This window comes from Lithobates pipiens, unplaced genomic scaffold, assembly GCF_037356315.1.
Source record: "Lithobates pipiens isolate NorthernLeopardFrog02 unplaced genomic scaffold, aLitPip1_a1.2 Scaffold_18, whole genome shotgun sequence".
NCBI classification, from domain to species: domain Eukaryota; kingdom Metazoa; phylum Chordata; class Amphibia; order Anura; family Ranidae; genus Lithobates; species Lithobates pipiens.
This window is the reverse complement of record NW_027507758.1, coordinates 484,712,368-484,724,696: the sequence shown is the minus strand read 5'-3', so window position 1 is coordinate 484,724,696 and position 12,329 is coordinate 484,712,368. Positions and strand designations below refer to the sequence as shown.

Genomic DNA, 12,329 nt, shown 5'->3' with positions numbered 1-12,329 from the left:
AGGCATACCCCAATTTTAAGTAGACAAGGGGGTTTATTTACTAAAGCTGGAAAGTGAAAAATCAGGCTCACTTCTGCATAGAAACCAATGACCCTGCAGGTTTTATTACCAAAGCTTAATTGAACAAGCTGGGGTTAGAAGCTCATTGGTTTCTATGCAGAAGTGAGCCTGATTTTTTTTACTTTCCAGCTTTAGTAAATTAACCCCAATGTGTACTTAAAAGTAGGGTATGCCTGAATTCTTCTTTGGGTAAGAGTATATATCAGCCTTTGCCAACTAGGGTTCCATAGAATTCGTAGGTTCTTCCAGAGGTTGCTAGGGATTCCTTGAGCACTGAATAATTTCTGTCTCTCAGATAGGTAACCCCTGACACCATTGATCATTTTGGCTATCTGTAAGGACTCTTCCCACTGACCACACATGTAGAGAGTAGTCTTCTCACTGACCATCACGTGAATTATCAGTGATACTAGAAAGTTATTTTATGGTCTCCTCCATATGAAAAGGTTAGGATAGATGGTATGGCATAGATGGTCTAGAGAGGGTGGATAAGGTTGCAAAGGAGGACAGGTACGCAGAAGGTTTTCTTACAGACTGAAGGCTTAAAGTGTATCTAACGTAAAAACTTTTTTATCATTTTTGAATAGCAGGATGGGTGGGTAGAACCCTTGTTAACTTTCTATTGATGTCCCTTCTGTTCCTGCTGCGGAGATTCACTCTGTCCATTTTTCCTGATGACCATTGTCATTGAGACTGAAAATGAGAGAAAATCCTAAAATTTGAACAGAGAGTAAATGGGAAAATCTTTTCCCTTTCTATGGAGAGATTTCCTCTTACTCCGTATTGTGAACAGGGCGAGAAGTGAAGGGAACTCTCTCTCAGATAGCAAAAACCTGACAATAGATATAACTCTATCCAAAACTGAAAAGAAAATTTGGTTTCAGATATACTTTAACATTACATAAAAAAACATTCTCACAGTCAGAATCTGATTGTAGACAGACAAACAGTGATTTTACTGAAGAAGCTGAGATCATTGAGTTAGAAAAGAGATTATTCACTTTACAGAGTGAAAGCTCCATGAGCTTTTTAAATGAGGCCAAGCTGTGTTTACTTCACCCATCCATCACATCTGGGAGAACATTCTTTAAAATGTATCTTACACATGATTTAGTATTAAAATTCGACTCAGCATGACCTTATTTACAATAATGATCATTCACAGGGATAGAGGGAATAGTTTCTGCTTCTTTAATAAGTCAACTCCAAGTCGATAACCTTATTTTTTCAGTTTTATAATGGCGTCAAAAACAAAATGTAAACACTGCATATCTTGATAATCAGTTCTATTGCAATTTTACTTATTCACTTCTGTACAACTGGCAGGAGGCAGAGAACATTGTACAGAAGATTAAGCAACAGCAATACCAAGAACTACTGGTCTTTGACCAGCTAAACATGGAGCGTAATGAAAGCCAAGTCTTCCTCCACTTCCGTAAGTTATATTATTAATCAGTCCTCTATGTACTAGCTGATCACAGTTGATAAAAAGTGCAGTACATGGTGATAATCCACATTATAAGAGGTCATTTGGTGCTGTAGCGCAAGAATACTGGCAAGGAGAGGAAAATCCAAGCAAAATATTATTCAATCCAAGTTGATCATTGCCAATAGTGCATTTAGAAGTTTACACTGAAATTTAAAAATAATGACAATACCCTTTGTATGGACAGCTTATATGTCTATTTCATTTTGGTCTTTTTTTTAATTCCTTCTTACAGAAGAAGAAGACATCTCTTTTCCTCCAACGTATCGGTTTGAGAGAGGAACCAGAGAACGGTACTGCTACACCAAGCAGAAAGCAACAGGGGTAAGTCATTTTGAAATTGTACAACTGGTACAAATAAAAACACGAATTTAAAGTGGAGGTCCACCCTAAAGTGGACCTTCCGCTCATCGGAACCCCCCCCCCCTCCGGCGCCACAATTGGCACCTTTCAGGGGGGAGGGGGGTGCAGATACCTGTACAGTACAGGTATCTGCACCCACTTCCGGGATAGCTCTCTGCAGAAAGGGGCGTAGATTACGCCCCTTTCCGCAAGTGTCCGCCCCTTCCGCAAGTGCCCCGCTGCCTGCTGGGAAACACACAGATCCCAGAGGCAGCGAGGACCGTCCTTATTGCGCAGCACAACTCGCGCATGCGCAGTAGGGAACCGGGAAATGAAGCCGAAAGGCTCCATTTCCTGATTCCCATACCCAAGATGGCGGCGGCAGCACCCGAGACACGATCTAGAGATCGGCTTCGGGTGCCGACATTGCGGGCGCGCTGGACAGGTAAGTGTGCTTATTTTAAAAGTCAGCAGCTGCAAAATTTGTAGCTGCTGGCTTTTAAAAAAAAAAAAAAACACGGAGTCCCGGCGGACTCCCGCTTTAAGTGGTTCTAATGCCTAAACATTTTTACCTTAAAGCGGTTCTGCACACATTTTAATAACATATTGCCATTTTGGTTGCTATCGTTTGTACATTTCCTAATGCCCCCTTTTTTTTTTTTTTATTTAGCCTACCTTTCGTTATTTTCAAAGTTATCTTGTCACCTCCTGCGGCGATGGGCGGTCTTTATGCGGGGATCAGCATCACTTCCTGCTGAACCCCACACTGTCTCCTGGGATCTCGTCCAAGTAATCCCAGACATTGACATTGACATTGCGGCTAATACAGGGGAAATCTCGCGAGATTTCGAGGATGTCCTGACAACATTCAGGAATTACACCACTCTGCTCTGTAGCTACAGAGCATGCGCGAGAATCAGCAAAGCATGCTGGTTAGGGACAAAGGAAAGAAGGAGGAAGTATTGCTTGTGGGCTTCACATGCCCACAACAAAAATGACATCGGCCGATCATAACGAATATAAATTAACATTTTGCGCAAAAATGGACATGCTTCTGTCAGAAAACAAAGAAAAATAAGCGTTTTTATGTAAAAACATAAATTTTAAAGCGTAACCAGAATTTTTTTTTTTTCAGCAGTGCAGAACCGCTTTAATGCATTCCTTTCATTAACCTCCCTGGCGGTATGGTTATGTCAGTTTTTGAATGCTGAAAGCGGTACAATTATTTTGCATGGAAATTTGGCGTTTTATATTGTAGGCCTGTAATTCTTAGGAATAACTCACTTAAATCATAAATAGTAGACATCCCAGGTATGATAAAGTTTAAAAAACGAAATCATTAATTATAATATAATAAATAACTATAAATAATTATAACAAATAATAATATAATAATACAATTATTCAATAATAATAATATAATAATACAATTATGCAATAATGTAATCAAATCAAAAACACTGAAATTTGCTCAATTGCAGAATTGTCACTGCCATCACTTTTTAGTATTTGATGACGGATCTCCCCACAAATCACTATCGCTCAATTCTGCAAGCGATTCTAATTTATTATCGCTGTTTTCTAGCTGGTCTAAAACCACTTTTGATGTAAAGGGAAGGCTTTGGTTGCTATGAACAATCTCTAGTTTCCAGGCAGAAAGAACAGTATTTATAATATATAAAACTGCATGCAGGGCACTGGACAAACCACTAGGGACAAAAGGGAGGGGAAATAAATAGATACAATAATGTAATCTGTAAGATTAAAGTGTACTGTATATGTATTGTGTTTTTTACTTTTTGAATTTGGCGCCATTCTCTGTCCCCATGTGTTGCAATGCTCTCAGGGAACGGAGCTCTGTTCTGTGATGAATCGAGCAGAGGACGGCTCGCACACAGTGTGAAGAGACATCGCAGGATCCTGGGGTCAAGGTAAGTAACCTCTTCTTGGATCTTGCAATGCAATCCCGAGTCTGGCTCGGGGTTCCCGCCTTTGGTACTGAAAATCCACCCTGAGCCAGACTCAGAAATACCGCCGAGGGGGGGTTACGGTAAAACATGTTTAGATAGCAGTATGCTCCCTCTCCCCCCCCCCCCCCTTATACTTACCTTGAGTTTTCACTCTATTCAGTGTTGTTCCTGGTTGCAGCGGCTCTCTCCGCTCACTTTCTGGTCTCACAGGCTTTGCTGACTCAGCAGGAGCCATTGGCTCCTGCTGCTGTCAATCAAATCCTGTGAGGAGGGGGCGGGGCTGAGCTGTGTCTAAAGACACAGGCAGCATGGCTCAGGAGGGTATGGGGGAACACCTAGAAGAGGAAGATCCAAGAGTACTGGCAGGGGACCCGAGAAAAGCAGGGTCTGGGCTGCTCTGTGCAAATCCATTGCACAGACCAGGTAAGTATAAACATGTTTGTTATTTTAAAAAAAAATGTTTTTATGATCACTTTAAAAAATACATTTCCTATTATTTTAACCACTTAACAACCGCCCATTCCCGATTAACGGCTTCAGGGCGGTTGTTTAACTCTGAGAGGCCGTTAATTAACGGCCTCCCAGAATTCTGCTCTCGCGCGCCCCCTGGGGCGCGCACACGAGAGCATCCGTGACCGCTGGGTCCAGTGGACCCGGCGCATCACGAATCACGGTAAACGGCCGCTCATCGCGGCCGTTTACCACGTGATCGCTCCGTCAAATGACGGAGTGATCACTTGTAAACAAGCCGGCGTCATGTTATGACGCCGGTTCCTCCCTCCCCTCTCTGTACCGATCGGTACAGCGGAGGGGGAAGAGATCGGTGTCAGCAGCGATGTGGGCTGCATCTGCAGTGCCCACATCGCTGCTCACCGAAAATTAACCCCTCAATTCCCTGCAAATACTCTGCATTACTCTGCAATTCCCTGCAAATACTCTGCATTACTCTGCAATTCCCTGCAAATACTCTGCATTACTCTGCAATTCCCTGCAAATACTCTGCATTACTCTGCAATTCCCTGCAAATACTCTGCATTACTCTGCAATTCCCTGCAAATACTCTGCAATGCCCTGCAAATACTCTGCAATGCCCTGCAACACTCTGCATTGCCCTGCAACACTCTGCATTGCCCTGCAACACTCTGCATTGCCCTGCAACACTCTGCATTGCCCTGCAACACTCTGCAATGCCCTGCAACACTCTGCAATGCCCTGCAACACTCCGCAACGCTCTGCAATACCCTGCAACACTCTGCAACACTCTGCAACACCCGCCAATACCCTGCAACACTCTGCAATGCTCTGCAACCCCCGCCGATACCCTGCAACACTCTGCAATGCTCTGCAACCCCCGCCGATACCCTGCAACACTCTGCAATGCTCTGCAACCCCCGCCGATACCCTGCAACACTCTGCAATGCTCTGCAACACCCGCCAATACCCTGCAACACTCTGCAATGCTCTGCAACACCCGCCAATACCCTGCAATGCTCTGCAACGCAGTACTCTGCAACACCATGCTCTGAGATACCCAGCCATAGTCGGTGATACCCTGCAATACCCAGCCATAGACATCTCCCGCCGCCCTCCGCCCTCCGGTGCTTCTACCGAATCGCTAATACGATCAAAGCCAGAATCTTTTTTTTTTTCAGGCTTCCCAGCTTAGAGGTGAGATGTGGGTCTTATTGACCCCACATCTCACTGTAAAGAGGACCTGTCATGCCATATTCCTATTACAAGGGATGTTTACATTCCTTGTAATAGGAATAAAAGTGATCAAAAAAATTATTTTTGGGGAAAAAAATGTCAAACTAAAATAAATAAAGTAAAATGAACAATAAAAAAAAATGTTTTTTTAAAAGCGCCCCTGTCCCCATGTGCTCGCATGCAGAAGCGAACGCATGCGTAAGTCCCGCCCACATATGAAAACGGTGTTCAAACCACACATGTGAGGTATCGCTGCGAACGTTAGAGCGAGAGAAATAATTCTAGCCCTAGACCTCCTCTGTAACTCAAAACATATAACCAGTAAAAAAAATGTAAATCGTCGCCTATGGGGATTTTTAAGTAGCGACGTTTGCCGCCATTCCACGAGCGTGTGCAATTTTGAAGAGTGACATATTAGGTATCTATTTACTCAGCGTAACTTCATCTTTCACATTATGCAAAAATTGGGCTAACTTTACTGTGTTTTTTTTTTTTAAGCACAAAACAGTTTTTTTTCCAAAAAAAAGCATTCGAAAAATTACTGCGCAAATACCGTGCGAGATAAAAAGTTGCAAAGACCACCATTGTATTCTCCAGGGTGTTTGCTAAAAAAACATATATAATGTTTTGGAGTTATATGTAATTTTCTAGCAAATAAATGATGATTTTTACATGTAGGAGAGAAATGTCAGAATTGTCCTGGGTGCTCCAGAACACCTGATGGCGCTCCATGCATGTTGGGCCTCTGTATGTGGCCACGCTGTGTAAAAGTCTCACACATGTGGTATCACCATACTCGGGAGTAATAGCAGAATGTGTTTTGGGGTGTAATTTGTGGTATGCATATGCTGTGTGTGAGAAATAAACTGATAATATGACAATTTTGTGAAAAAAAAAAAAAGTAAAAAGAATCTTGATTTTGCAAAGAATTGTGGGAAAAAATGACAACTTCAAAAAACTCATCATGCCTCTTACTAAATACCTTGGAATGTCTTCTTTCCAAAAAGGGGTCATTTGGGGGGTATTTGTACTTTTCTGGCATGTTAGGGTCTCAAGAATTGAAATAGGCCGTCAGTACTTCAGGTGTGATCAATTTTCAGATATTGGCACCATAGCTTGTGGACTCTATAACTTTCACAAAGACCAAATAATATCCACCAATTTGTACTTATTTTTACCAAAGATATGTAGTGGTATAAATTTTGGCCAAAATTTATGAAGAAAAAATTACTAATCTGCTAAATTTTCTAACAGAAACAAAGAAAAATTAGTTTTTTTACAGAATTTTCGGTATTTTTTCTTTTATAGCACAAAAAATAAAAAACCCAGCGGTGATTAAATACCACCAAAAGAAAGCTCTATTTGTGTGAAAAAAAGGACAAAAATTTCATATAGGTCCAGTGTTGCATGACTGAGTAATTGTCATTCAAAATGTGAGAGCACCGAAAGCTGAAAATTGGTCTGGTTATTAAGGGTGTTTAAGTGCCCAGTGGTCAAGTGGTTAAACATACCTGAAAGCTACAGTCCACCTAGGCAATTTAGTTCTCCCATTGTGCTCAAAATCAACACATAATATGTACTATATACTGTGAGTAAACATCAACAGATTGAAAACTTTCACCAAGGGTACTGTGAAGTACTTCTGTTGGAAAGGCATGTCAAAGGATTGGATCCATAGAACTACAAATGCATTGAATAATAAAATGCAGTTAATTTAGTCTACTGTGAATTTAGTAGAATTCTTGTAATTCAGAATTAAAGGCAAAGGATGTATAACCCCAAGGATAAATAAATAATGTGATATATTGAAGTTTACCAGTCTTTGGATGTGGTGGCAGCCTTAGTTTTCATTTTTCAGGCTAAGATCATTTTCAGCAAGTATAAAAAATATGTGTTGATCTTGACAGAAATACATAAAGAAAGCAGACATTAACTTTATGTTATAAAAAGGATCTAAAACTTTGTCTTATGAGAGTTTTTCCTTCTGTTTTATATCCTCAGTGTTTTCTAATGTGTTAGTGTTGCTTAAAGTATATCTGGTTTCTGTACATCTGTAATATGCCTGTGACCTTGCTATGTGGGGTATTGATGGGATATTCAAGAAAAACCCAGTACATACTGTATATGTATGTATATACTGTATATATATTGTACATAATCATTCACTACTGGTGGAAAATTAACTTTGTAATAAAGTGCAGGTTCTCAACAACTGCCTGTGGGTCTGTAATTGCAAACATCATCACAATGTACACTGTAAGCTCAAATTAAAGAATTCCAGGTATGGATCATTTTATATAGTTACATTGGCCCAGCTTGAATTATCCTAACTATGTATGTATTGTAATTGTGGGATCCCACTGGAAGCTGGAAATCACTGTAGCAGTCACCGCTACTTGGTGATCAGTAGCTTCCGGGTCCTGTGCCAAGTGGCTGCTCTGCTACATTGTGAAAACAGGGGGTTGCCCGTGAGGCATGGGTGCCATTCAGAGTATCTTTGGAATTTTCAATGCATAGCATTCTCTGATTGGACAAGGTGGAGAGCATGATGTCACCGCCCCACAGTATTACAGTATTAAAACACATTATGTGCCATATGTGCCTTTCCTCTGGTGCTAATTGGGTTCATGTATCACCATGCATGCTCTATTTAGTTCTAATAATGCATATATTTTTTGCAGATGAAGTATAATTTACCTTCTTGGTGTGATAGGGTCTTGTGGAAGTCATATCCCAAGATGCATGTCTTATGTCAGTCTTATGGTAAGTTCATAAATTTGATGTAAATATTTTCAGAGTACACAGATGCAAAGAGCATATACATAAATACAGCTTCATATTTTTGTATACAAATATACCAAAGAAACCTCGGGACAACCAACCCTCTACTGTAAACAACCTTAGTGTATGAATTATTATTACTGCTGCCCACACCAGTAGTGTATTTAGGCTTTGTGCTGCCCTAGGCCTGACTAAGCTCGCGGACCCCCTAATTTAAATATGACCCACCCCTTCCTATCAAGGCTACACCCCTTCCTTTTTAAGATCCACCCTGTCTTCTTCATGGGAGGAGGACAGAGGATGCCGTGGGAAGAGGATAGAGGGACGCCTTGGGAGGAGGACAGAGAGGGATGCGGCATCTTTTAATTTGGGGGGTAAGGAAATATGTACAGGGTGTTTTGGGAGGGGAGGATCAGACCCCCCCCCCCCACTAGCACATATCCTGTCCCCTCCCAAAGCACCCAGCACATATCCCCTTACCCCCCCTCCCCTCACTCTATGTGTGCATCTGTTATATGCCCCCCTTCCCGGGTTACTGTGTCCCCTTCCACTGTAAGACCTCAGACCAGCAGCACGGCTCTTGCACTGAAGTTGTGACCCTCCTCTGTGGCTCCTCCTCTGCCAGGCTGTGTACACTAGAACATTGGAGCCGAGAAGGAGGAGGAGCTGAGGAATGTGTGTGGCTGACAGCGGAGAGAGAGGTGTCGGCTACTACAGAAAGCCGATCATCGCTTGTGGGACCCCGGGCGGTAGATATCCTGGGTGCCCACCCCTGTCTGGCCAGTTACCAAAACTCACTGCCGAAACTTGTTGTGGCCTCTGGGACAGTGGTGCTACTAGGGATGGTGTCACCTGGTGCAGTAAAAATTGTGTCACCCCCCCTAATTTTTGGACCTGATGCCCAGCGTTGGAGCTCGTTATGGTGGCCAATAAGGCCTAGAGGATATCAAGTTAGACACTTCCTAATGGCTCAGTCCCTGGAAACAGTAATGGATAATGGCCAACAGGCTCTCTTACCAGACCCGGTGAAACTGCAACAGTGATCCCTCCGACTAGACATTCGCTCACTCTGGGTTGCCTAGGCTGACTAGTCAATAGTGTAGCATGTCTGTACCCTGGCAGTGGCTTCATCTTTCTAACCCTCTGGTGGTGCAGGAACAGCGCGGCTCTCTCTCTGGTGGTGGGGGTACAGCGTGACTCTCTCTCTGGTGGTGTGGGTACAGCGTGGCTTTCTGGTGGTGCAGGTACAACGTGGCTCTCTGGTGGTGCGGGTACAGTTTGGCTCTCTGGTGGTTTGGGTATAGTGTGGCTCTCTCTCTCTCTCTGGTGGTGTGGGTACAGCATGGCTCTCTCTCTGGTGGTGTGTGTACAGCTTGGCTCTCTGGTTGTGTGTGTACAGCGTGGCTCCCTCTCTGGTGGTGCGGGAACAATGTGTCTCTCTCTCTGGTGGTGTGGATACAGTGTGGCTTTCTCTCTCCGGTGGTGCGTGTACAACGTGGTTCTCTGGTGGTGTGGGTTTAGCGTGGCTCCCTCTCTGGTGGTGCGGGAACAATGTGGCTCTCTCTCTGGTGGTGTGGGAACAGCATGGATATCTCTCTGTTGGTGTGGGTACAGCGTGGCTCTCTGGTGGGTACAATGTAGCTCCCTCTCTGGCTTCCCCCAATACAGTATTCTCTTGTTTTCCTCCTGTAACACCCCCCTCAGCATAGTGCATGTATGCTGGGGACTGTAGCATGATGTCTATGGACAAATTGGGGCCGCCACTCTTCAGGGACTACTTTTCCCATGATGCCCCCCAGAGTATTCTGATTGGCCCTCTGCTGTGACCAATCGTGGGAAGGAAAACAGCAGGCAGGAAACTGGGCGGCGATGCAGCTAAATCAATTAGAGTAACTCCCTCTCTCTTCTCCCTTCAGCTGACAGAAAGGGGAGGGGGGCGAGCGGGAGAGTTTCAGCCCTCAGCTCTCCTCTCCCTGTCACAGCGCTGCTGCTCTATTTACCAGAGAACTCGGCAGCATCAGAGAACTCCCCCACTCGCTTGTCAGTCGAAGGGAGAAGAGAGCGGCTCTAATTGGTTTTGCCACTCCTGCCCGCTGTTTCCCTCCCCGTGATTGGCCACAGCAGAGGGCCATTCAGAGAGAGAATCATGGCTTTACAGGGGTGGCTTGACGGCTCCTACTTGAAATGCTTTCTGGCTCCCTTCACAGCCGCGAAGCCACTGCACTCCTAAGCTATACTCTCCTGATGGTGGCCCTGCTGTTCGGAAGTCGGGAGGAGGGCGCGGGTGCCGTTTTCTTGGTGGGGTGGCTTTTTTGCCGCCCCCGCGCAAAATGCCGCCCTAGGCCTGGGCCTTGTGGGCCTAGGCCAAAACACAGCACTGGCCCACAGTCCATGTGTAACAAATGAAAATGATATAAAACAGTAAAAAAAAAAGAAAAAATCGTGTGATACAACATGTGCTCATTTATTTTACTTATGTGATGAAAATCATATTTCGTTCAATGGGGTAGATTTACTAAAACTGGAGCACTCGGAATCTGGTGCAGCTGTCCACGGTAGCCAATCATCTCCTAACTTCAACTTGTTCAATTAAGCTTTGGCAATAAAACCTGGAAGCTGATTGGTTTCTATGCAGAACAAGCTTGATTTTTCATTCTTCAGCTTTAGTAAATAAAAAACAATGTGTTCTGAAAATCTAATATACGTTCCACCATACACCTTGCTCTGCCCACCTCCTTCACTCTGATGCTCTCAAATTAGGTATCATAGAATGGCGTACCCCTCTATGAAATCTATAAACCTATTACCTATAACTGGCCTTAACAGCAAGGAGCACATGGATGGGCAATGCATGTCAAACAAAAACAGAAAAATTCCCACCTCAACTTACTCAATCAACCTCCACCCAGAATGAATGTATGTAAGAAGCTCAAAGAAATTGATACGTAAGGCTCTGAGCTAATAGTACACTGAGCAATTATAAACGCAACACTTTTCTGTTTGCCCTTATTTATCATGAGCTGAACGCAAAGATCTAAAACTTTTTCTATGTACACAAAAGGCCTATTTCTCTCAAATATTGGTCACAAATCTTAGTGAGCAGTTCTCCTTTGTCGAGATAATCCATCCACCTCACAGGTATGACATATCAAGATGCTGATTAGACAGCATGATTATTGCACAGGTGTTCCTTAGGCTGGCCACAATAAAAAGTCACTCTAAAATGTGCAGTTTTACTGTATTGGGGGGGGGGTCCAGAGGGTCCCAAAACCAGTCATTATCTGGTGTGACCATCATTTGCCTCATGCAGTAAAGCACATCTCCTTCACATAGAGTTGATCAGGTTCTTGATTATGACCTGTGGAATGTTAGTCCATTCCTCTTCAATGGTTGTGAGAAGTTGCTGGATATTGGCAGGAACTGAAACATGCTGTCCTATAGCCTGATCTAGAGCATCCCAATGTGCTGTGTGATAAAACTGAACATTTTAGAGTGGCCTTTTCTTGTGGCCAGCCTAAGGTACACCTGTGCAATAATCATGCTGTCTAATCAGCATCTTGATATGTCATACCTGTGAGGTGGATGGATTATCTTGGCAAAGGAGAAGCGCTCACTAACACAGATTTAGACAGATTTGTGACCAATATTTGAGACAAATAGGCTTTTTGTGTACATAGAAAAAGTCAAAGAACTATGCGTTCAGCTCATGATAAATAGGGGCAAACACAAAAATTTAGCATTTATAATTTTTCTCAGTGTATATAACCATTTTTTATTAAATGTATAGCCAATAGTATAAAACTCAACTTAAAAAGTGCCCTTGTCCTGGTGCACTACAGTGTATACATATAATGTGTTTTGGCCTCACACAAAAACCATGGTCTGCGCGGCATGGGGTCATCAGTTCCCATCTACACGTCACGTCATAGAGTCACGTGACTTCATCAGGGTATCCTGAGCACCATTTTCTACTCATTTTCTGT

General features: G+C 43.3%; 1 protein-coding gene across 2 annotated transcripts in view; it reads left to right on the top strand.

The window, feature by feature from the left end:
* Positions 1-12,329, top strand: part of INPP5D (inositol polyphosphate-5-phosphatase D) — a 237,395-nt gene that overhangs the window by 180,730 nt on the left and 44,336 nt on the right. For both annotated transcript variants that reach the window (XM_077488478.1, XM_077488479.1), the window contains 3 exons: positions 1,387-1,495; positions 1,782-1,870; positions 8,247-8,328. In XM_077488478.1, the coding sequence (XP_077344604.1) occupies positions 1,387-1,495; positions 1,782-1,870; positions 8,247-8,328 (280 nt within the window). The remainder of the gene's footprint in view (positions 1-1,386; positions 1,496-1,781; positions 1,871-8,246; positions 8,329-12,329) is intronic.